This window comes from Crocodylus siamensis, chromosome 15, assembly GCF_052110815.1.
Source record: "Crocodylus siamensis isolate JL-2025a chromosome 15, ASM5211081v1, whole genome shotgun sequence".
In the NCBI taxonomy this organism is placed as follows: domain Eukaryota; kingdom Metazoa; phylum Chordata; order Crocodylia; family Crocodylidae; genus Crocodylus; species Crocodylus siamensis.
The window spans coordinates 47,862,972-47,888,705 of NC_143409.1; the positions used below are offsets into that span (position 1 = coordinate 47,862,972).

Sequence of the window (25,734 nt, forward strand, 5' to 3'; positions counted from 1 at the left end):
AGCCAAGTGTTTCTCGAAAGTGTTCAAAGTAGGCACTTGAGCCACCTCTGGCACCAGTCTACTTCAGACCTTGGGGGGCTCGGACAGTAAAGAAGTTCTTCCGAATGTCCAGCCTGAAACGGTCGTGGAGGAGATTGTGACCATTTGACCTTGTCATCCCTTGGGGCGCTCTGGTGATTCTCACCGATCCTGGTGAGCAACACTGAGAAACTTATAGGTGGCCACCAGATCCCCCCGAGCCTGCACTTGTCCAGGCTGAAGAGTCCCATAGCTCTTAGCCACTCGTCATAGGGTCAGGAAAAGAGACCTTGGGCTCCCTGCAATTCGGGTCTGACTCGACCTTCCCCTCAGCCCCCACTCCTGCTTCAGGTCTGAACCCACTCCCCACGTATCCCGCTTCAGGTATGATCCACCCCCCGGTAGGGATCAAAACCCGCCCCCTGAACTTTCAGGTCCGATCCCACTTTCTGGTCTGACCCCTCTTCCCCCCCATTCTGCCCACTTCTGCTCCAACTCTGCTCCTTCCCCCCAGTTTTGGTCTGATCCTCCCCCGTCCCCCGGTTCTGTCAAACCCCACTCCCTGTTCCCTCTTGCCCATTAAAGGTCCTCCCCCTCCCCCCCTCCCCCACACCGTTTGCATCTGACCCAGTTGCCTTACCCTAGCTCAGATCTGACCTCACTTTGCCCCTCCTCCCCACTTCAGGTCCGAACCCGCACACCCCCTCCTCCCATTTGGGTCCGACCCTGCCTTTTCTGAATGGAGGACTGCTTAGCATATAGTTCTGTAAGTGTGATTTTTTTTTTGGCTTTTATGCACTGTTTAGATATATAATAGTGCTTGCCCTAGACCTTCCTCCTGAGCATGCTCAGTACCCCTTACTATGGCTGTGAAGATATTGGAGCGTGTATGTAATTCAACATAGAGCCCAAAGCTTTAGTCAGAAAAAAAAAGACCTACGGCTAGCAGTTGTGTGATGATGGAGAACATGGAGGAGGATTTAAAGTATTTCTGGATTTTGTTTCTAGCAGATACACATAAAGGTTGATCCTCTTCCATTACAGATAGAACAACTATCGAAAGGCTGCATAGCTGCATAATTGCCAAAAATTGCAGTTACATGGCTAAATACTTTCCACTTAGCCATGTAAAGGTGAACTAGCATGATTCCTGTTTATTCATGATAAATCACTATGGCAAGTTAGTTTGGTGGTTATTAAAGCATATTTCTGTTTTTTTGCGAATCTAGGAGTTGCTGCTCTCATTCATATCTCAGGTAACTCCTGAGAGGAACTATTAATGGATGGCGTTGGAATAAATATAGTTGATATTTTTTTCACCAATAAGAAACTAAAGCAAGCCCTGGGCTTCTTGTTTTTTCAGTTCTCTTCTTTCCCCGTGTGAATCCCTGGTTGCTGGCGCTGAGCGTGATCCTAGTGGTTGTGTTAAATTTCACAATCCTGAATGTATATCTCTTCAAAATAAAAGGTAAATATGGGGGCGGGGGGTATATAGTATAGTTAGCGAATAATTTTATTCTAACCAATCAAAGAGTGTATGAATAAGATTTTACAGCAGCCAGCCAAAGGGAGGCAGGTAGGCACTGTGCCACACACCAAACCTCCAGCACAGCAAAGTGCAGTTGGCAGGGGGTGTTGCTTGTCTGTGGGTGGGGGGAATCAGGGGCTAAAAAAAGCCTACTCCCCAAGTCCCCAGTGGACACTTACTCCTCCCATCTGATCCAGTGGCCATTTTTAACTCTAACTGCCTCCTAACTTCCCCAAATGTCTATACATACCATTAAGGAAAAGTGGAGCTGTTATTCTGTTAAAACTTCTATAACTTTCTGTCCTTGAAATAGGGATATGCCTTCTGACACACATCTCTACACCCATATGGTTAGCCAAACACTACAGAATATTTAATGTCATGCCCCCCGTAATCTATGTAAGTAAACAGCTGCTCAGTGCCAGGTGTTTACCTGACCTGCCAGCATGCCAGAGATGCCCATTGTTTAGAAACAAGTGAGTACTAGATCCCATCCTGGAACCACTAGAGGGATTTATGTGTCATCAAAACATCTCCCTCCACAGCTACATGGCAAAGTACAATACCATCCCTAGACACAACTCTTACCTGGAGCTTGCCTCTTCTACCCCGGAGCTCTTGAGCACTGGCTTCATTCACCGTAGGCTGTGATACCAGTCATGCTACCATACAGGACCCCTCAACAACCTTTGACCCACTTTTCTCTTACAGCATCAAAACTCCTAAAAATTTCATGATTTTAGAAGGCAGTGAACATGCACGCAATCTTGATTCACCCGGTCCCATATATTCAAATTCATGAAAAGCAGATAAAAGCAAGTTAGCACAGTTGAAGTAAGCACAGAAGAGTTTCCCCACTTCTCTCACCCATGCACACTAATGAGGATAGGCAGAAAAGAGACACAGTTCTCAGGAACTAGACCCTGGATACTACTGGCGGTATGTGGATAAGCACCACAGAGAGGTTGTCGCACAGAACACGAAGTGCCAGGCTTAAACTTATGAAGTTGTAGTGAAGCACTTAATCAATGTATCTTTTTTTTTTTTTCCAATCCAGGAAACCTTCAACGCGAACTTGGTAAGTTTTTTTTTCTGTGTCCAACACCGCTTTTTCCATGGTATTCAGCGTAGCTAGAGCTAGCTGTTAGATTCATACTTTCCACGCTAGAAAGAACAAAAAACTGAGAGCAACATTAAGATGCCCTTGGTTGGGAAGGCTTTGCTCAGCTTTCTCAGACACTTCTTCCTGGCCTCTGTCATCCTTATTAGCCCAGAGCACTGCGGCTGTTGCAGCAGTTCATGGAGTGAAATTGGAACATGAATGTAACTGGAGATGCAGCCATTAATTAGTTTGAACCAAAGCTTAAGGTGCCATCTCAGTGTGTTTGGAAATCATTGAAGATACTTCAACATGTCTCATGTATACAAGGTACCCCAAGCCATGGAGAAGACAGGCATCTTTATTCTGTACCTACTAGAAACTTCTTGGTCAGGTCAGAGAGAATGACTAGTGGCAATCCAGCCTAGATGGCAATAACGGGAGTATCTCTGGAGCCAGGCCCTCCCCTGGGAAATGGGACAGGAGGTCCAAGTCAGTGGTGTCTTTGGATACTAAGGCTCCCTGGCAGGGCCGTGCAAAATTTCGCCACCAGTTTTGTTTCAATACTTTTTCCACCTGGTTCAAGTTCGAAACAGCAAAATCAAAATTAAACAGGTATGGTGAAAACAACCTCAAAAGAAAACAAGGGAAGTCGAAACGTTTCGATGTTTCGCCCATAGGCTATAATGGGGAATGATGAAACAGCCTATAACTTTGTCATGTCTTGCCAGATTTGGATAAAGCTTGCAGAAGTGGTAGTCACTTCTGAGGGCATAATGCACACCAAGCTTCAAGAAGATAGGTAGAGGGGATTCAAAGAAACTTCACTCCAAAATCTTGAGAGCCAAATTTGTGTCACATGTATGTGTTAAGCCACAGCAGGGTCAAAACTGCAGGCATGCTAGCCCCTGCTGAGGCCACGAGGCCTGCCATGTTTCAAGGAGATCAGTGCAAGGGTTTGGGGGGAAACTGCAGCTCAAGCTGCAGACAAGCAAAACTTGTGCCATGGGTGACACTGCATGTGTTAAGGCACAGCAGGGTGGAAGCTGAAGGCCTGCTAGCCCCTGCTGAGGCTGTGACGCTTGCCAGATGTCACCGAGATCAGTGCAGGGGGTTTTGGGGGCCCTGCACCACAACTGCTGACAAGCAAAACTCGTGACGTGTGCTTGTGCAACAGCTGCCTCTGATCAGGCAGCAGGACTGAAGATCCCCCATCACTTGTCACTAAGACCCGAGGGTAATAACTGACCACAGTATGAACATGAGCCGGCAGTGCGATGAGGCAAGGGTAGCGTTTGTCAATGGTGATACAGATGCCACGATGTTCACCTTTTCACAAGCCTCATTTGCTGGGGAGAGAATCTACCCTTGGTTCTGGCTGGAGCATATCACTGAGGAACCCCAGCTCTGGCTCTGCCATTGAGATACAAGAAACGTGTGGCAGAGAGGACTTTAAATACCCACTTTATCCTCAGATTATTCAGTGTAATCTCTATGACCCTGGAGGTGCAGAGCTGGATGGTTGGACTGTCAGACTACAGAAAGCAGGAAGTGGTTGAAACAGAAAGCCTAATCTCTTTGCCTATCTGTCAGATCCTTTATGGGCTGTGGGATCAAAAACTGCTAGATGGGAACCAATGGAGGGTGGGATGTTGGGCACTGGAGAGAAATGACTCCAAACTAGGAAACTTGAGGATTTGTAAATGCCACTGAAACTGGAAATGACCTGCATTGCACTGTTACTTAAATCCTTAGCTAATTTGAAATGGAGACATTGCAAGGACTGATACATTTGATTTGGATAAACTGTTGTTCTTTTCCCTTTTTTCCTTGTTATTGTTTAATCTTTTCCCAGTGATTGGATGTCCTCACTATTACACAATATAAAGCTATTTTTGCCCAATGCAACATTTCTTTCCTCTTGGTTTGTGTTTTCCCCAACTCTGTTTTGATCTTCGTTCCCTTCATGAGAATTTTTTAGCAGAAGCAGGTAAGCTTGAAGAATTCAGCTCCTCAGTGACCATATCCCTGTTCCTGACTGGAGGGTCTTGGTCTCAAGATTGTCACACGCACACCATAATGGTGGCATCGATGTGGGAGGCACCAAGATGGCGAGCCCTGCCCTTCTTCCCCGCAACCATCACGAAAGGGTAAAACAAACGCTGCCATACCACTACTTTCGTTATCAGAGCATCACCAATATAGGTGAGGTCAGCTAGTCTGCAACACCAAATCAGGCCTGGACACAGCACCTGGAGAGGTGATAGGTGAAAGCAGCCAGCTCACTGCTGAGCGCATCACCTGAGTGATATAAGGGAGCACAGAGCTGCACCCAGGCGCGGTCGTTCATCACCTGCTTCGATTATCACAAGGGACGCTAGCCTGATCACCTAGCTTCCGCCTCCCGTTCACGATTCCCAACCGCTGAACGCTGCTTCATTGCCGGCCCGACATGATTAGCAGTCGACTCTGCATCTCGTTTCTCTTCTCAACGCTCACTGTGAGTAAATAAACCTCTACCCTCAACTACTCTCCGTCTCCATGACTATCACCTCACCTCCAGTCTCTTCAGGCGACGTGAGCTGGACTCACGTTAACCGTCCCATAGAGAGCTAATCGGCCCTTTTAACTCCGCCGTTCCAGTCCCTGTGCTGCGATGGGACAGCAGCGTGACAAAGATCAACACATTCAGGATCAGGAAGGACTTGTTCCTTAGGTCAGGTAGAAGGGCTGTCAGAAAGAAAGTTGGCAGGGCATAATTATGGGATCTTACTTTTGCTGATGATTAAAAGCCTATTTGTCATATGTAGAAAAACCAGGAAAATGTGCAGATAGTATCATGCCTGCAGTCCTTACAGCAGCTCCTAATGCCACTGTTATGTGTGTTTGAAGGAAAGCCCATGAGGAAGCTGCTTCCTGGCAATAGGGCAGCGATGCTTCACCTGAAGTTTCTCCAGTGGAGAGTGACTTTGGGCAGCTTGAGGCCTCTTCTGGTCAAGGAAAGGGACTAGAGCCTGTTTGAGGAGAGGAAAAGGGCACGTGCTTTTCTGGCTGTCCCTGAACTCTGCAGAAATAGTTCTCTCTCATATACTTTTAGACCAGCAATGGTCAAAGCATTTGCATTTTCAAAGTTTCTTCTAAGAAAGAGAATTTTTGTGGGGAAAAAAACACTTGTGCTTTTCCATGTTGTCAACCAACTGTAAGTGAAAGACTTCACTGACAACAGCCAAAGATGAAGAGACTCCAACACAATGGAGCTAGGAGGGAAACCTGCTCTGCACCAACAAGGCCAATTTTTCCATTGAGAAGCTTGCTATGGGCAGCCCTGGAAAAAAACTCAAAATTAGATGGAGAAATTACTGAGGATTATGGAAGTTTGATAGAACTTTCTTTGAATTTTCCTTGAGGTTTAAAGAGCAAGTCATAATTTTAAACACTACATTACACAGTTTAGTGTAAATCTACTATTCCTCGAGAAAATCACTTTCCCTAGTGCAACCAGGTGGTCAACCAACAGAAGTGCTAGGTGATGCTCACTTGCAGCAGGATCACACGTTTATGGGGTACCTCTCCAATAATGTATTTAATCACACAATGAGTAAATGGGAGACACCACCTCTCCAATTAAAGCTGGGAGCATAAAATTAGCCGAATTTATAGCAGCTTCCATTGTGTTAACAACCTTGCTCACCTTTCTTTCATCCAAAGCAGTCATTGCTCAGACTCTCTGAGCCCCTTCCTATCTATCACCAAATACCCCCCCATAATAAATGCATGGCCTAGCTATCACCCTCCAAATGGGAAGAGTGAACAGCCAGGAAAAGCTGAAAGAGCAAGAAAATGCGACGGCACAAGGAACGCTACGGTATGGACAGCCCAGCACTGTGAGTGCAGAGGAGGCTTTATTGGCAGTAATGGACATTGTATCTGTGGTGGGATTTTGCAAGCAAGAACTTGTCCAGGCAGTGGTGAACTACAGCACAAAAGCTCTTATGCGTCTTATGTTGAGCAGCACCCTGGGTGTCCTTGACCTGTTGAAGCATTTGTGTCAGTCTGACACTTGCCTGAGAGCAGAGCACAGAAGACCTGGGCTGGGCTGGGCTGGACAGAGGCAAACCTGCCTCAGGCAGGAGATCGGACTAGCTGACCTCTGGCGGTCCCTCCCAGCTGTACTCCAGCACAGAGCAGCGCAATCGCAACATGTGAAGGAGAGGCCCTCAGGGACTGTCACTCAGACTTTGCTACAGGTATCCTCACCCCCAGCCCTTCACCTGCAAACTTTCCAGGGGAGCTGGTCGGGGGTACACATGCACACTCAGCCCCCTGCAAATTTTTTCTCCCTCCCTCTATGCTTAGAGATTTCACATGACTTTAATGGACGAGGTCTGTACGGATTTAATGCCATGAAAGGACAGTGTCCCAGCGAGTCCTTCCACACGTTGCCCCACTTGTGTCCAGCATCACTCTGGTCTTCCCCGGCTGGTGCTTGAGGCAGGTGCTCCTCATCCAAGAGTCCTTTTACAGCCGCATTTGCCCAGGTAAATCCTCACCCCGGTTTCTCTTTCTTTCCATGGAGAAGAGCTGTGATCTAGCCAGGTAATGAAAGCTCATACTGTAGTGTGTGCATTGTGTAATGTAATGTGTTGTGTGAACAGGAAATGTAACGTTAGTACATGGCAGAAGGGGAGCGACCCTGCACAGCTCTGCAGGCTGTGATGCTGAACTACAAATCCCAGAGGCCTCTGGAAGCAGGAAGAGGAAGTGATGGGCAACCCTGCAGAGTCCTCAACTGCAAATCCCACTTTTCTTTAAAAAAGTAAGAAAATCCCTTTTGGCTGTTGTGCTCCTGCCTGAGTATGTCTGTTGGTGCTATATTGAGGCAATGGTCAATGCTCTCTTTCCCTGGGATTTCTGTTCCCTTTCTCCTTTCCAGACAATTTCTTAGGTTCACTAAGAGTGGCAGGAAATGCTTTTTACTAAGGTCAAAAGCTCTTAGGGCCAGGCTTTTTATTGGAGGCATCTAAAAGTCCCGCCCACACGCCCGACACTTCCCGGACATGTAAGTGCTCGTGTCTGCGCATGTGCAGCAGGTTCTGCCCTGCCTGGGAAGCTGTTGTTCCTTTCACTTCCCAAATTAACAAATGCTGCAAGATGAAAAGGCGTAAAGAAGTTTGAAATAATAAAACTGGAGAGGAAAGCTACAATTCAACACTACAGCTCATTTACTGTGGGAATGAGATGTGGATCTTGCTGTCTGACACTGTGAAAAACTTCTTCCAGCTTGACAAAACCGAAGCCACGTTTCGGAGGCAGATCACAGCACAGCACCGCTCGGCAAGATCAGGCAGGTAGGTGAACTTTGCTCGCTCGAGAAACATTCAGCCGACCTTCCATACCCTCTAAAACACCTCGTTTTTAGATGATATAACAATGCAGACATCAGATGATCCTTTGACATTTTGTTTTATTACTTAAGCAAAAACTAAATGTGTACATTCACAATTAATTTCATTAGAAATAGTTTACAGACATCACAGCAAAAACAAAACAAAAACCTCAGAAAAGAACAAAAATCCCCCAGAAACCACCCAAAGGAAATGGGAAGAAAACAGACAAATCTTGCTCTAAGTTAAGATAAAATATGGAAGTGAATCTCTTCTATTTGGGGCCCAGGAAAAAAAACTTTTCCAATCTCAACTTGCATCAGTTTCTTTTTTAATTATTTTCTTTTGAACTTTTCTTTCTGCTGTTTTCATGCTCTGATTTGTAGAGTTATTTTAATTGTTTTCTTTGAAAGAAGCAGGAGAATAGTATTTCCAGAATTAATCAAATTGGAAAATTGTATCTTTTACTAATTCTGGCATCGGTGGGAATTAAGCACATAATTAAATATTAATAAGTGTGGAAATACATATATGTTGAATCGCAGGGATCATGATGATATAGCTTCAGGAAAAATTTGATGACCTATTAGTGGGATAAGTCATGTTTCAAGTGGTGAATTAGAGTATTTTTCACAATTTTTAATACAAGACAGAAAGTTTTGTTGGAGTTTGTTAGGGGAGAGTAAAATTTTTTAACAATTTTTCATGAAAGCTTTTCAACATAATAGACTTTTCTTTATTTTAATTTTTTATGGATTTGTTCCCAATTGTTTTAGAAAGCAATTCACAACATGTTTTAATTTCCATTTAATTTGTGATAACACAAAAAATAAGATGAAATAAAAATGTTCCTAACGTTTTTTTTCTTTTTTTTCTCCTTTAAGCAACAATAGAGAGCAAATAGTGAAAATCTATAGATTCCCGGCAATGCATATATTTCACTTTGAAACTATTTGAAACAAGAACTCGTTTGACATCATGTCATGACCAACTTAGGAAAATTGCAGGAATACTTGAAAGAATTTTAAAATTCTTTTAATTGCCATCTTCTACAAATCTGTCTTGTAATGCTGTCCACTTCCACTGCTACATCACTAATGAAGAAATAGATAATGCTTTTCTAAAAGCCTAAGCTCCTTGAGTCCTGCTATTAAATGATATTTCTGCTCCAACTTGTTTGTTTTTTTTACAGAAATTTCCCATCCCTGTTATTCTGAGAAAAATATATTGATATTCTTTCATACTCTAGAGAATATGATCCTAGGGGTAATGAAGGTCTCAGGTGACAGAATTCAAAATGCATTTTACACCCCATTATTTTTAGGCAAGTCCTATCAGTCCTGGGGGCCTGACTCATGCTTTTTTGAAGCCTTGGCGTTAGGAGCCTGCAGGTCCATGCGGGAGGCGTCTCTTCCCCAGCTTCTCGCACTGAACCCGCAGCAGGTTGTGAAGGGCTCGGGCAGAGGGCAGGCAGCTCTGTGGGTTGCCCCTTTATGTGTGTGGGGACAGAGATCCAGACCTGCCCCTGGTTATTATATCATCTGCAGCTAAAAGAAGGCAGTTACTGCACAGCACAGGAAAAAGCTGCTCAAAATGCAAGAGCCTGATGCAGTGATTGTTTCCCAGACTCACTTGAAATGTGAAACAACTCCAGGTGTGTCTACCCCATAGTTTGTAGCAGAGCATGAAGATACCCGGTCTGCCTGGCAATAAGTTAGCTTGAGTACAGGGATAGTGCAGCCACATCTGTGTGCAGATTACTCTGCTACTTGGTTAGCCTGAAGAAACACTGCTTTGGGCTTCAGCTGACTTTCACCAATTATTTGTCTGCACTGGGGAGCTGTCATGACCACAGCTGGGAAGACATAGCTGTACTGAGAGCACCCGCTAGTGAAGATGGTGGCAACTGAATCCACCTGGTTTACTAATCTAACTGACTCTAACTACATCTCCCTGGCAAGTGAATTTACCTGCAGTTTATCTATATTCAGCCTTGTCTTACAGTGGATTTAAGCATTATTACAAGTGTGATTGTATAATGGCAAAAAGCGAGGTAGAATGACATTTAGATTCATACTCATAAAAGAGACACTTATGTGCCACTTACTTGTCTATGAGGCAAAACAGGATTTTGCCCTGCGTACTGTTGTTTCGTAACTCCTATAAACACTGTGAAATGTCATTTTGAGGCAACCTGAGAACAGTATTAAAATAGAGATTGCTACAGGTATGTATCGAGAAGAGGGGATCCTTAACTTTCCCAGCTTCCAGAGTCACACCCCAGAGATCCTGGAAGCAGGGAAAGCCATACGGGCACTCCCGAGGTTGAGGGGCTGGATCCTGTGTGGAAAATCCTGGGGCACACAAGGCTGAGACCCCAAACCCAGAGCCCTTCTGCCTGAGGTGGCTGGAGAGTGCGGGAGGCTCCAGGCTGCCTGTGCTTTCCTGCCATAAAGAAAATAGACATCCACCACAATAAAGCACCACAAATTACTGCTACCTTTTATAGCAACCATATTGTAGTGTGATATAGTGTGCAGATATCTATTTGCTCTCCTTTGTGCCACCACAAAATGTTTATGGCATCAGAAAGGTGACAAAAAGTGATGTCTGTATTGCTGTGCAGGTTTGAATGGACACCTGGCAGAAGCCTGTGCCCAGTTTTACACAGAAGTGGACAGCCTTCTCAAACATATATGCCTGAAGCCAAGTCAAATGGGTTTCTCTTTTGATTTACTGAAAGTTAAAACACTCAGTGTAGGTTTCCTCTTGAGGGGGAGTAATTCCAGAATAACTATTTTCCCAGTTAACTCTGCATGTCAAAACACTTATTCTGAAATAAGAATATCCACAGAGGACATACTCGGGACCACTCTGGATTTATACTCTTATTCTATATTAATTTTCACTCGTTCCATTTTGTCAAAACCACAACTTGCCTTTCCATGGCCAAACTCAGGAACCAAATATTCAGGAGCTTTTTCTGATGAGTATTTGTTTTCCGTCAGTTATCCCACAAGACTGTCTAACACTAGGACCTGGGATAATTGCATCATTGTCTGTAAGTGAAACTCCTTTAGGCTTCTTGGCCTGTTGGAAATAGTGAAGGATTGTGAAACTGTTTGAAACTCTCAGACATTGCAAAACACCATCTCCACACTGCAGAGCATACAGCTCATTATTTCATAGACATTAGGGCTGGAAGGGACCTCGGGAGATCATCGAGTCCAGCCCCCTGCCCAAAGGGAAGGAAGTCAGCTGGTGTCATAGGATCCCAGCAAGATAAGCATCCAATTTACTCTTGATGGTGTTCAATGTATGTGCTCGAACCACCTCCGCTGGCAGACAGTAAAAAATTCTTCCTTATGTCCAGCCTGAGACGGTTGTGCAGGAGTTTGTGACCATTCAACCTCGTCATCCCTTGGGGCGCTCTGGTGAACAAACGTTCCCCCAGATCCTGGTGGTCAGCCCTCAGCAGCTTTTTCTAATGACTCTTTGTTTTCCATCAGTTATCCCACGAGACTGTCTAACCCTAGGACCTGGGATAATTGCATCATTGTCTGTAAGTGAAACTCCTTTAGGCTTCTTGGCCTGTTGGAAACAGTGAAGGATTGTGAAACTGTTTGAAACTCTCAGACATTGCAAAACATCATCTCCACATTGCAGAGCATACAGCTCATTATGCAGGACTGATCAACACTGTTCAACACAGATCTCTGAAAACTCCTGGCACCCTAGACTGGAAGAAGGCCATTGTGGTGCCTAGCTTCAAGAAAGGGAGGAAAGTGAATCCGGCTAACTATAGACCCATCAGCCTGACTTCTACCCTGGGGGAGGTCTTAGAAAAGTTTGTTAAAGGGCCATCCTTAATGGACTGGCCAATGCCAACATCCTGAGGGATAGCCAGCATGGGGTTGTTGCAGGTAGGTCTTGCTTGACCAATCTCATTTCCTTCTACGACCAGGTGACCTCTCACCTGGACAAGGGAGAAGAGATTGATGTCATATATCTTGACTTCAAAAAAGCCTTCAACCTGGTATCCCATGATCACCTCTTAGTGAAACTGGCCAATTGTGTCCTTGGGTCCACCACGATCCGCTGGCTGGGAAATTGGCTCCGTGGTCGGACCCAGAGGGTACTAATTGATGGCAGTCAGTCGTCATGGTGTCCTGTGACCAGTGGGGTCCCCCAAGGCTCTGTCCTTGGCCCCATATTGTTCAACATCTTCATTAATAATGTGGACATTGGAGTCAGGAGTGGACTGGCCAAGTTCACCAATGACACCAAACTTTGGGGCAAACTATCCACACCAAAGGACAGGAGAACGATCCAGGCTGACCTGGACAGGCTCAGCAAATGGGCGGATGAGAACCTGATGGTGTTTAATGCTGAAAAAAGCACGGTTCTCCACCTTGGGAGGAAAAACCTGCAGCATCCTTATGGGCTCGGCAGTCCTCTGCTGGTTAGCACTATGGAAGAAAGAGACTTGGGGGTCATCATTGACCACAAGATGAACATGAGCCTGCAATGCGATGCTGCGGCTAGTAAAGCGACCAAAATGCTGGCTTGCATCCATAGATGCTTCTCGAGCAAATCCCGGAATGTCATTCTCCCCTTGTGCTCGGCCTTGGTGAGGCCTCAGCTGGAGTAGTGCGTCCAGTTTTGGGCCCCACAATTCAAAAAGGATGTGGAGAAGCTTGAGAGAGTCCAGAGAAGAGCCACGCGCATGATCAAAAGTCAGGAAAACAGACCTTATGACGACAGGCTGAGAGCCATGGGGCTCTTTAGCCTGGAAAAGTGCAGGCTGAGGGGTGATCTGATGACCACCTATAAGTTATTCAGGGGTGACCACCAGGATCTTGGGGCGCTCTGATGAACAAAAGTTACCCAAGGGATGACAAGGTCAGATGGTTATAAACTCCTGGAAGACCGTTTCAGGCTGGACATAAGGAAGAATTTCTTTACTGTCCAAGGTCTGGAACAGTCTGCCATCGGAGGTGGTTCAGCACCTACATTGAACACCTTCAAGAGCAAATTGGACTCAATGATCTTCTGAGGTCCCTTCCAGCCCTAATGTCTATGAAATGTATGAAACACTCCCCACATTTGCCACAGCCATTGGCACAGTACTCTGAAGAGCTTGAAGAGGACAAATCTTATGTTGCCTTGAACAGCTCTATCGGCATGTCACTGTACCTGCACCCCGTGTTTCCTTTTTACCAGTGCACAGTTTTATGATTCTAGATTTCATTCATTTAACATGGTCTAAAATGTAATGAAAACTCTTGATGGTCTCCTGACTCAACATATGGTTTTTCATTTGGGGAAAGGGAGGGAGATATCAGGGATAACCCTGGAATTTCTTTTTCAGTGACTGTTTTAATTCTGCACTTTCATAAGTTTATTCAAACCATGGTTGTTCCCCTTGTGTACGTGCTGTCCTGCTATCTCATCTGGTACACAACGGTGGTAACCAGCGCTCTATGTTCTCCAGGTGAATACTTTTCTGCCTTATCCCTGTGCTATTGGATCAAGTTTCAGTGAAGAAGATGCCTTCCTCATTGTGCCAAATCTCCAGTGTCTCCACATTCCTGCCTGGTTTACTCACGTTCTTCATTACTTTTCATATTTGCAAGGTAAAATCAGGTAGGTGTCTGCTCCGTACTAATGTGTGCTCTGCTGCTGAAAGGTTTTTTTAATTTTTGATTGACACATTGCACCAATTCTAGTCTTTCCTGGCAAATGGAAAAGAATTAGTGAGAAATTCTAGATGGCATTAACATCATTGTGTAGGAAGAAACAATAACTATATCTAAAATAAAAAGTTTTCCTCTTTCTCTCCAAGCATACAGAAGAATAGCACTTTCTCTGTCACCCGATCATATTTCCATATTTCTGTGTGCTTCGATGTTCCTTGTTCCCACAGCAGCCTAACATCTTCCTTCTCCTCGCTCCACTGGCTTTTCAAAACCAATACTGAGGAGGAAAATTCTCTTTTACATGACGTTTCAATGATTTGATATTTGTATCTAATCCCAAAAAGTGATTAAATCATGAAAGCACCCAAATTTTTTCTGGGATACAATGTTCAGAAAATATCCCCTTAAAAACGTTGACATTTCTATGACAAAAAATACATATGTTGTATTTATTCAGGATATACTGTCGTTTCTCAGACACTGAATATCTTATGTTGGGCAGTGAGCTGCAGTTAAAGTTGCTCAGCTGTTTCTGGTTTAAACCTGTGTTTTCAGTTATTTGTCACTTTACCAGTCCAGGCTGAAACTCTGCCAGGTGGTAATCCATCTCATGTTGAGTATCTCAGATTTCTCTCTCTACTTTTTTACTTCAGAACTTATTTTGGGGTGTTTTTGGTACATTTTACAGCCCTGTTTACAGTTGTTGGACCTGATCAGCCAATCACTGCCATTGTGGGGGAAGCGATCGTATTGCCGTGCCGCCTCTCCCCCAGCACGAGCGCTAAGGACATGGAAGTGAGGTGGTTCCGACCTGAGTTTAGAAATTATGTTCATCTGTACCGTGATGGGAGAGATCAGTTTGGAGGACAGATGCCAGAATACAAGACAAGGACAGCGTTTTGGAAAGATGGCCTCACAGATGGAAATGTTTCCCTGACAATTCTCAATATCAGGCCTTCAGATGAAGGGCTATACAAATGCCTTGTTGATGATGATAATACTTACGAAGAAGCTGTAATAGAACTGAAGGTAGCAGGTCAGTGGCTTGTCTCAGTTTATCTGCATGGTTTTCAGGTTTTTTCTCTTTCAAAATATACCAACTGCATGGAACGTATGTGTGACTTATTTTCCAATTAGACACTGTATTTCAATTTTATCCAGCCATTTTCACATTTCAGGCATATTTCAATTTTTGTCTGTATTTAATAATTTTAAGCAACATTTCAAAAGCAGCTAGTTTTTCTTTGCTCTTGATTTCCCAGTGCTTGAGACCTTCTAATTTCACATCCAAGTTATATCCATTTTTTCTCGGACCAACATTGACTTTTAGCCTAAATAGTGCTTTTTCATTCATTATATTTACTCCCCAGTATAGTTACAGACAGCAAACATCTCCCTTTCTGCCTCTGTTTTCCTAGGTTGTAAAAGCCCAGATGTTCTCCTAAGATAAACCTTTCTCTTTTAAAATCCCCAACCTCACTTACAGTCCTAATTTGCTTCTTTTTCCATTTAATTTGAATCTTGCCAGTCTAGTCAGCCAATTCCCAGGATAAGTTTCTACAACCAGCCCTTCTTAGTAAAACCTTGTAACTATGTGCCCGGGAGAGAGACAAGATTTTAGTCTATGATCTGGACCTCTTTTGCAAGTTTAGACATGGAATTAACATACACCTACGATCTCCTTAATCACCACCACTCTGTCATGGGGGGTGACCCCCTCCCCTTTTCCCTCCAGCCTTTGCCCTGTCTTCATAGATGACTTTTTCTAATAATCTACTAACTGTTCTCTGATTGCCTTTGTTCGCATGTCATTGTTTCATGGAAACTTCTGAAGCTGACGTGAACCAGTTCTGTTGTGGACTTAGATGATGTCCATTGGTTGGGATTTTTGTTCCTTTGAAATGTGCACTTTTGGAATGGGAGGATTTCTTATCCCCTTCTTTTCACCTAATTTAGAGTTTTCACTGATGTGGCTGCTTTCTTTTCACATCTAAGAGACTTGAACACAAATATCTATAATAAAACAATATTGAATACATTTAGTAATCATTACTATAAGATAAAGCAATAATATAATTTCGTAGATATCACAGAGTGTAGGGTCAGAAGAGACCTATCAGATCATTTAGTCTGACCCGCTGCCCTGGGCAGGAAAGAGTGTGGGGGTCAGATGACCCCAGCAGGTTTTTCTCCAATCTCCTCTTAAATACCTCCAAGGAAAGGGATAGCACCCCCTCCTTTGGAAACGTATTCCATATTTTGGCATCCCTCACTGTGAAGAATTTTTTCCTGATGTCTAATTTAAATTTGCTCTCCTGCAATTAGTGGCCATTTTTTCTAGGTACCCCGATGGCCATCTGCTAAACATTGTATCCCATATTTCCTGCTGCCCAGTCTGATGAGCTTTTAGATGGCCGCAAGATCACCTCTCAGCCTTCTCTTGCAGAGGGTGAAGAGATTCAGGTCCCTCACTTGGTTCTGCTGAATCCCTCCTGAAGTGTGGTGCCCAAAACTGGATGCAGGACTCCAGCTGCAGCCTGACCAATGCTACAAAGAGGGGAAGTGTCACCTCCTTAGACCTGTTTGTGATGCACCTACTTATGCAAGAAAGAGTGTGGTTAGCTTTATTTATTAGGGCTGTGCGAAAAGGCACTGTTTTGTTTTACTTGAGTTTCAAGGTTTTGATGGAACAGCGTTTCATTCAAATTTCAGTTCAGTTTGAAACAGCTGTTCCATTGTGCTTTGTCGAAATAGTAATGCTGTTTTGACTGTGTTTCCATTTTCGTTAGCTCAGGTGGGCATGGGAAGTCAGCCCACTGTCTCCTGACTGATCTTGTGCCAGGAATGAAGCGCTATGGTTGAAACATTTTGACTTCTTTGAAACATTTTGACTAGCCTCATTTTGTTTCAAGGCTGTTTCAGCGCTCTTTGTTTCCCTTCGACCTCAAAATGAGTTGAAAACATGTTGAAACAAAACGGCTGGGGAAATTTCGCACAGGCACATTACTTATTATTTCATTGCATTGGTGACTCATGCATTTTGGAGTTGACTACGACTCCGAGATCCCGTCCCACTGCTGTGCTACCTAGGATGGCACCTCCCAGGCTATAGGAGTGTTGATGATTCTTCCTCCCTAGGAGCAACATCTGGGACTTCTCTTTGTTAAACTGCATCCTGTTCTGTTTTGCCCACTTCCCCAGCCTGTCCAAATCCACCTGGATTTGCTCCCTGCCCTCTAGTTTGTTTCAACCTCCCCACATAGTTTGATGTCATCTGCAAACATGGACAGAGTGCTTTCTATTCCCTCATCCAAGCCACTAATGAAGATATTGAACGGTACGGGTTCCAGACTCTGTCCTGGAACCAGATAAAGTATATAATGATATATATGGATTACCTGCTTTAAGCCCTTCTGCTCTGTTTAATCTGATGTGCTTCAGCTTCACTTCCTTTCTTTCCTTTGCCTGATGTCATGTTTGCAAAGGTTCATTCTGTGGTTACTCAGAAACAGGCTTTTGGGACTTCTGCTAAATTGACTCACAGATTTAAGAAATATACTTTCTTTCTTTTCTAGCTTTAGGCTTTAGTCCAATAATCATTGTGGAGGATTACGAGAAGGAAGGGATCCGCATGACGTGTCGATCAGCTGAGTGGTACCCCGAGCCCCAGGTGCTGTGGAGAAATGCCCAGGGGCATCATATACCATCGCTTTCTGAAATCAAATCCCCAAAGGTGAATGGCCTGTTTGAAACAGAAATTTCTGTTGTCATAAACGGACATTCAAACCAGAACTTGTCCTGTTGGATCAGGAACAGCCTCCTTGACCAGGAGAAGGAATCAGCAATTCACATATCAGGTCAGTTTCCATCCAAACCCTACAGTGAACCACCTCCGCTGGAAACCAAGTGACACATGAACCAAACACACACATGGCTAGCATTTCCACGGGGTCATGATAGAAATCTATTGAACTGTGTGTTTGCATATATCTGAACCTGGATTTTATCTCCCTCGAACTTCGGAAATTTTACCTTAAAGAAACTGGCAGACGCAGTCACTCAAACTATCCTCGAGTCCATCCCCCTGCCCCAGGGGCAGGAAGTCACCAAGGATCACAGCATCCCAGCAATATAAACATCCATGTGTCTCTTGAAGGTGTTCAAAGTAGGTGCTTGAGCCACCTCCGGCACCAGTCTATTCCAGACCTTCGGGGCTCGGACAGTAAAGAAGTTCTTCCTTATGTCCAGCCAGAAATGGTCATGGAGGAGTTTGTGACCATTTGACCTTGTCTTCCCTTGGGGCGCTCTGGTGATTCCCACTGACCCTGGTGAGACCCCTGTGAAACTTGTAAGTGGCCACCAGATCCCCCCGAGCCTGCGCTTTTCCAGGCTGAAGAGTCTCATAGCTCTTAGCCTCTTATCATACGGTCAGGAAAAGAGACCTTGGCCCCCCCCACCCAATTCGGGTTTGACTCGACCCTCCCCTCAGCCCCCACTCCTGCTTCAGGTCCGAACCCACTCCCCACCTACCCCACTTCAGATCCAGCATCACCCTACCCAGTGCGGATCTGACCCTGGCCTCCCCGCCCCCTTTCGGGTATGAACCAGCTTTCCCTTCCCCGCTTTGGGTCTGACCCTGTTTCCCACCCCCACTTCAGTTCTGACTCCACATGCCCCCACCCCCCTGTTTGGGTTTGACCGCGCTCCCCCTTTCCTTCCCCCTCTGCTTTGGGTCCAACCCTGCCTCTCCACCCTCCCCACTGCTTCGGGTCTGACCTTGATCCCCACCCAGCCTTCCTACTGGTTTTTATCTGCACCCGCTCCCCCACTCCCTTCCCCTCCACTAAGGCTCCTGCTTCATGGCCCCCATTCAACCCAGCACTTCCTCTCCCCCCAGTTCGGGTATTACCCCACCTTCTCCGCTCCGGCTGTTTGGGTCCTATTCTGCCCTGCTTCGGTTCTGCCCCCACCACCCATAAACCCCTCATTTGGCTCTGACACCTCCCTCCCCACTTTGCATAGTACCACGCTCCCCACCTCCACCCTGGTTTGGGTCTGAAACATCTCCCTGCACCTTCCCCAACACTGAGGGTCCTACCCCGCCCCCCCAGTTCAGGTTTGACCCCACCCCTCCTCCTTTCCATTTTGGATCCGACCCCATCCTCCCTGCTTTGGGTCCACCCCCTGGTCGGTTCAGGTCCGACCCCATTTCCCACACCTCCCCCGCAGTTCAGGTTCAACCCTACCCCCTGCCCCTCCCTCTGGTTCTGATCCTGCTCCATGCTTCCACCCCACTTCAGGTCTGACACCACTCCCCCCGGTTCGGGTCTGATCCCAGCACCCCACTCCCCCCGACTTTTAGGTCTGAACTCATTCCTCACTTCCCACCTCCCCCGCTTCAGGTGTGATCCACCCCCCTGGTAGGGCTCAAAACCTGCCCCCTGAACCCCACTTTCAGGTCTAATCGCACTTCCCCCCGCTTTGGTTCTGACCAATCTTTCCCCCATTCTCCCCACTTCTGCTCCAACTCAGCTCCCTCCCCCCAGTTTTGGTCTGACCGCCCCCGCAGCCCCCGGTTCTGTCCAACCCCACCTCCTTCCCCCACACTATTCGCATCTGATCCAGCTCCCTTATGCCAGGTCAGATCTGACCTCACTTTGCCCCTCCTTCCCACTTCGTGTCCAAACCCACACACCCCACCGCCACCATTTGGGTCCCACCCTGGCTTTTCTGAATGGAGGACCCGTTACAGAACTATATGCTAAGTGTGATTTTTGCTTTTATTCACTGTTTAGATGCATAATAGTGCTTATCCTAGACCTTCCTCCTGAGCATGCTTACTATACTGTGCTATGGCTGTGAAGATACTGGAGTATTTATGTAATTCCACATAGATCCTAAAGCTTTTCTCAGAAAAAAAAAGACCTATGACTGGCAGTTGTGTGATGACAGAGAACATGGAGGAGGGTTTAAAGTATTTCTGGATTTTGTTTCTAGCATATTCACATAAAGATTGATCCTCTTCCATTACAGGTAGAAAAACTATCCAAACACAGCATAATTGCCAAAAATTGCAGTTATATGGCTAAATAATTTCCACTTAGCCATGTAAGGGTGAGCTAGCATGTTTCCTGTTTATTCATGATAAATCACTATGGAAAGTCAGGTTATTAAAGCATATTTCTGATGTTTTGCAACTCTGGGAGTTGCTGCTCTCATTCATGTCTCAGGCAGCTCCTGAGAGGAATTATTAATGGATGGCCTTGGAATAAATACATTTAATTTTTTTTCACCAGTAAGAAACTAAAGCAAGCCCTGGGCATCTTGTTTTTCAGTTCTCTTCTTTCCCCGTGTGAATCCCTGGATGGTGGCGCTGAGCGTGATCCTAGTGGTTGTGTTAAGTTTCACAATCCTGAATGTATATCTCTTCAAAATAAAAGGTAAATACCAGGTGGGGGGGGATATATAGTATAGTTAGTGAATAATTTTATTCTAATAAATCAAAGCGTGTATGAATAAGATTTTACTGCAGACAACCAAAAGGAGGCAGGTAGGCACTGTGCCACACACCAAACCTCCAGCACAGCAAAGTGCAGTTGGCAGGGGGTGTTGCTTATCTGTGGGTGGGGGGAATCAAGGACTAAAAAAAGCCTACTCCCCAAGTCCCCAGTGGACACTTACCCCTCCCATCTGATCCGGTGGCCATTTTTAACTTTAACTGCCCCCTAACTTCCCCAAATGTCTATACATACCATTAAGGAAAAGTGGAGCTGTTATTCTGTTAAAGCTTCTATAAATTTCTGTCCTTGAAATAGGGATATGCCTTCTGACACACATCTCTACACCCGTATGGTTAGGCAAACACTACAGAATATTTAATGTCATGCCCCCAGTAATCTATGCAAGTAAACAGCTGCTCAGCACCACTGGGGTAGGTGGGGGCTACTTTTCCACTGCTCTCTTCTGGTTTCAGAAGCAAATGAGCTTTTCTAGACCTTGAGAAAACTCAAGAATCTCAAGTCTTTAGACTCTAGCACCTGACCTACCAGCACTCCAGAGATGCCCATTGTTTAGAGGCAAGTGGGTACTAGATCCCATCCTGAAACCATAGAGGGATTTATGTATCACCAGAACATCTCCCCACAAAGCTACATGGAAAAGTACAATACCATCCCCAGACACAAGTACTACTTGGAGCTTGCCCCTTCTACCCTGGAGCTCTTGAGCACTGGCTTCATCCATCTTAGGCTGTCAGACCAGTCATGCTACCATACAGGCCACCTCAGCAAACTTCGACCCACTTTTCTCTTAGAGCATCAAAACTCCTAAAAATTTCATGATTTTAGAAGGCAGTGGACATGCACACAAACTAGATTCACCCGGTCCCATATATTCAAATTCTTAAAAAGCAGACCAAAGCAAGTTAGCACAGTTGAAGTAAATATAAAAGAGTTTCCCACTTCTCTCACCCACGCACACCAATGAGGATAGGCAGAAAAGAGTCACAGTTCTCAGCAACTGGACCCTGGATACTACGGGCGGTATGCGGATAAGCACCACAGAGAGGTTGTCGCACAGAGCACAAAGTGCCAGGCTTAAACTTAAGAAGTTGTAGTGAAGCATTTAATGAATGTATCTTTTTTTTTCAATCCAGGAAACCTTCAACAAGAACTTGGTAAGTTTTTTTTCTATGTCCATCACAGCTTTTTCCACGGTATTCAGTATAGCTAGAGCTAGCTGTTAGATTCATACTCTCCATGCTAGAAAGAACAGAAAACCGACAGCAACACTAAGATGCCCTTGGTCGTGAATGCTTTGCTCAGAGCCCTCAGGCACTCCTTCCTGGCCTCTGTCATCGTTATTAGCCCAGAGCGCTGCGGCTGTTGCAGCAGTTCATGGAGTGAAATTGGGACATTAATGTAACTGGAGATGCAGCCATTAATTAGTTTGAACCAAAGCTTGAGGTGCCATCTCAGTGTGGTTGGGAATCATTGAAGATACTTCAACATGTGTCTCATGTATACAAGGTACCCCAAGCCTTCGAGAAAATAGGCATCTTTATTCTGTACCTACTAGAAACTTCTCGGTCAGGTCAGAGAGAATGACTAATGGCAATCCAGCTTAGATGGCAATAACGGGAGTATCTCTGGAGCCAGGACCTCCCCTGGGAAATGGTACAGCAGGTTCAAGTCAGTGGTGGGGGGCAGGGTACTGTCATTTGAGAGTGAGGGGCACTGGCAGGGCTGGGGTCTGTGGGTTGGGAGTGAGGGGCAGTGGCAGGGCTGGGGGGGCTGTGACTTGGCAATGAGGGGAAACAGAATGGGCAGGGGCCGGACATCCAGTATGTCACTGCCCCCCCACTGTCATATATCCACCCCCTCCCCCTTATGTGTGACAGGTGTCCTCTTTTTTGGACTTGGAAATATGGTAGCCCTAAATGAGAAGAACTAACAAGAAATTTGTGGAGCAGCATGCGACCTCTGCAGAGCCTTTGTCTGGGTCTCACTGAATCCACAACTAGTCCCTCCCCGTAGGACTGCCTCTCAGTTCCCAACAACCTTACTCTGGTGTTAGGGATAACGGGAGTATCTCTGGAGCCAGGCCCTCTCCCAGGAAATGGTGCAGCAGGTCCAAGTCAGTGGCATCTTTGGATACTAAGGCTCCCTGGCAGGGCTGTGCAAAATTTTGCCACCAGTTTTGTTTCAGTGCTGTTTCCACCTGTTTCAAGGTTGAAACAGGCAAAATCGAAATTAAACAGATATAGTCAAAACAACCTCGAAAGAAAACGAGGCATGGCAAAATGTTTCAGCGTTTCACCCATAGGCTATAATGGGGAATGATGAAACAGCCTATAACTTTGCCATGTCTTGCCAGATTTGGATAAGACTTGCAGAAATGGGAGCCACTTCTGAGGGCATAATGCCCACCAAGCTTCAAGAAGATAGGTGGAGGGGATTCAGAGAAACTACACTCCAAAATCTTGAGGCTATAGTATCGCACTTCTGGCTCATGTTCATACTGTGGCCAATTATGATCCCCAGGTCTTGGTGACAAGTGATGGGGGATCTTCAGTCCTGCTGCCTGATGAGAGGCAGCAGTTGCACAAGCACCCATGTCATGAGTTTTGCCTGTCAGCAGTTTGGGTGCAGGGCCCCAGAGCCCCCCTGCACTGATCTCCTCAACAGCTGGCAGGCGTCGTGGCCGCAGCAGGGCCTAGCAGCCAGGCCTGCAGTGGTTTCCCCTCCCCTGCGCCCGGAGACAGACAGTTACACAAACACCCATGACACGAGTCTTGCTTGTCCCCAGCTTGGGGTACAGTTTCCCCCAAACCCCTGCACTAATCTCCTTGAAAATTTGCAGGCTTCTTTGCAGTGGTTAGCATGGCTGCAGTTTTGACCCCACTGTGGGTTAACACATTCATGTGTCATGAGTTTAACTTTCAAGATTTTGGGGTACAGTTTCCCTGAACTCTGCACCTACCTCCTTGAACCGTGGCAGGCTTTGTTGCCTCAGCAGGGGCTACCATTCCTGTAGTTTTGACCCTGCTGCAGCTTAACACATGCACGTGACATGAGTTTTGCTCTGAAGATTTTGGGGTGCAGTTTCTCTGAATCCTCGGCATCTATCTTCTGAAATCTTGGCATGCTTCATGCCCTCAGAAGGGGCTACTTGCAAGTTTCATTGAAATCAGGCCAGTAATGACACAGTTCTAGCCTGTTGACCTTCCCCATTATATCCTATGGGTGAAACATCAATACAGGGTCAAAACAGCAAAACAGTTCGACAGAAAGGAACAGAACAGTTGTTTCAACTCAAGGCAGACGTCAAAATGAAACACTGCTCTGTCAAAATGTCCACACGCTGGTCGAAAAGGAGTGCTTCCATTTTGCATGGCCCTATTCTGTGGTCACTGCAATTTAGAGAGTGACCTAGATATTTGACATCACTTTGATGTATGAGGTCTGTATGGATTTACTGACATGAAAGGACAGTGTCCCAGTTAGTCCAGTTGCCCCATTTGTGTCCAGCATCACTCTGGTTATTTCTGCCTTTTGCTTGGGCCAGATGCTCCTCATCCAAGAATCCTTTTACAGCTGCATTTGTTCAGATAAATGCTCACCACTGTTTCTCTTCATTTCAGGGTGGAAAAGAGCTGTGATCTGTCCAGGTAATGAAAGTTCATATTGAATCAATGGTCTCTTCCTGTTATTTCAATTCCCTTTGTTTCCTTTCTAGTCAAATTCTTTGGCTCACTAATAATTTGTGGCAAGAAGTGCTTGTTATTAAGGTCAAAGAACTCAAAATCTCCTGTAGCCACATTTTTTCTGAAGAAACCTAAAAGTCGCCACCACACACAGCACTTTCTTTTTCCCCTTGTGAGTGTAAATGGCAGGTTTGAATCACGTAAGTGCCAATTCCTCTTTCGCACAGGTAGAAATACTATTTCCCCTGGCAGCCTGGACATGTAATTATACCCGTGTTGTCTGAGCATGTGCAGCAGGCTGTGTATTGGCCAGGGAGGTGCACTGCTACATTTGTGTGTCCCTTCTGGATGTGTATTGGTGTTTAAACCTTGAGAATGAGAGATGGCCAGGACTATGTGACTAGCAGGCATCAAACTGCAAAAGACGGGGGCAGCAGTCTTCTATTTTAGCTCCTCAATTTGCCTGCTTAGGACACTTGTTCACGAAACCAGAGATCTGGGTTCTAGGTGCCCTTTACCCCAAAAGGATTTGAACCTCTTTCTCTCTCTGATTTCCAAGTACAGCACTTTAATCATCATAGCACCATTCATGCATTACCCCAAGTTGCCTTAGTCACTTCTTCTGAAACTGGCCTCCAAACAGTCAGGAGAGACAGAGATGTGGTCCAGGAGAGAGAGAGCAAATTAGCTGTGTGGTGCTCGGTGAGGTGGCTGCAGCTGCCCAGGAAGGGATGGGGCCCTGCGTTCTAGCCTGGACCCTTGTCCGTAATGGGTCTAAGATCTCTCTGCTGTGTGGCTCTCCCGGGGAACAGTGCGTAATAAGAATACGTGAAATCACTCACACATTGAAAATATCCTCAATATTTGGCTCCTGCAAAGAACTAGTCACCTAGAAGCAGCATCTGTCCTGTCTTTGACAGCTTTTCTGGCCCAAGTAGAAGCTTGTTGGAAGAGGTAATAGGAACTTGACAAAGAGACCCGTAGGTCAGTAATGATATGGACACAATTTTGATGAGAGGTTAAACCTCCTATGGCCAGATTTTTTTGTAAGGAACTTAAAAGTCCCCTCCACACGCAGCACTTTCTGTTTCCCCTTGTGAGTGGAAATGGCAGGTTTTTATCATGTACTTGCCAATTCCTCTTTTTCACAGGTAGAAATACTATTTCCCTTGGCAGCCTGGACATACCTCTGTCATCTCAGCATGTGCAGGATGTGATATGTATCTGGTCCTCTGACAGAAAACCTGTCACAGAGTCTATGTCTCAGTTATTAATTACGGCACACTAAAGTTTTAGATCTATTTTGTCCCAATGTGACATTGCAGGCAATAATGCCTTGTTTATACATCTCTTCTAATGAGTTCTCATGTCTGATTCTGTGGTTGCTTTCAGGGCTGGGACAAACGGCACCGCCTTTGGAAAAAGGTACAATGTTCAGATTATATCAATTGCCAAGTCTCTCCAGCACTGGGAACCTATTAATTTATATCTTGTAATAGATGAATACTATTGAGTTTAATATAGGTATTAATTGTTAATTAAGATTACTATATATATTAATAGTTGCTGATCGGATAGAATGGAGATGTGTCCTCTGGCATTTCTAGACCAGTGCTGGTGGATGTCAGGGAGAGTAATGAATGTAGGAATAAGGAAAAGGTCATTCTAGTTATATCTAGGGTTTAAGGCTCCCCTCCTATAGCACTGACTTTTTCCTCTTTCGGAGATAGGATACTGATTTAGACGTATCATTGGTCTGACTCAGTATGGCAGTTTTTATGTTCTCGTTTTCTTATTGAGTG

General features: G+C 45.4%; 1 protein-coding gene and 1 pseudogene across 6 annotated transcripts in view; one reads left to right on the forward strand and one right to left on the reverse strand.

The window, feature by feature from the left end:
* LOC149852633 (butyrophilin subfamily 1 member A1-like) overlaps nt 1-25,734 on the reverse strand; it is a 116,940-nt pseudogene that overhangs the window by 31,400 nt on the left and 59,806 nt on the right. The window lies entirely within an intron of this gene.
* LOC149852634 (butyrophilin subfamily 1 member A1-like) overlaps nt 16-25,734 on the forward strand; it is a 31,604-nt gene continuing 5,885 nt past the window's right edge. The window contains exons 1-15 of one of the 5 annotated variants that reach the window (XM_090028314.1): nt 380-402; nt 704-784; nt 1,382-1,486; nt 2,604-2,624; nt 4,501-6,892; nt 7,002-7,183; nt 7,301-7,461; nt 7,926-7,993; nt 13,524-13,675; nt 14,417-14,764; nt 17,304-17,585; nt 20,064-20,168; nt 21,383-21,403; nt 23,870-23,896; nt 25,325-25,357. In XM_090028314.1, the coding sequence (XP_089884440.1) occupies nt 13,579-13,675; nt 14,417-14,764; nt 17,304-17,585; nt 20,064-20,168; nt 21,383-21,403; nt 23,870-23,896; nt 25,325-25,357 (913 nt within the window). In that variant the 5' untranslated portion in view covers nt 380-402; nt 704-784; nt 1,382-1,486; ... (4 more) ...; nt 7,926-7,993; nt 13,524-13,578. The other 4 variants (XM_090028317.1, XM_090028313.1, XM_090028316.1 and 1 more) reach the window with 4 other exon arrangements.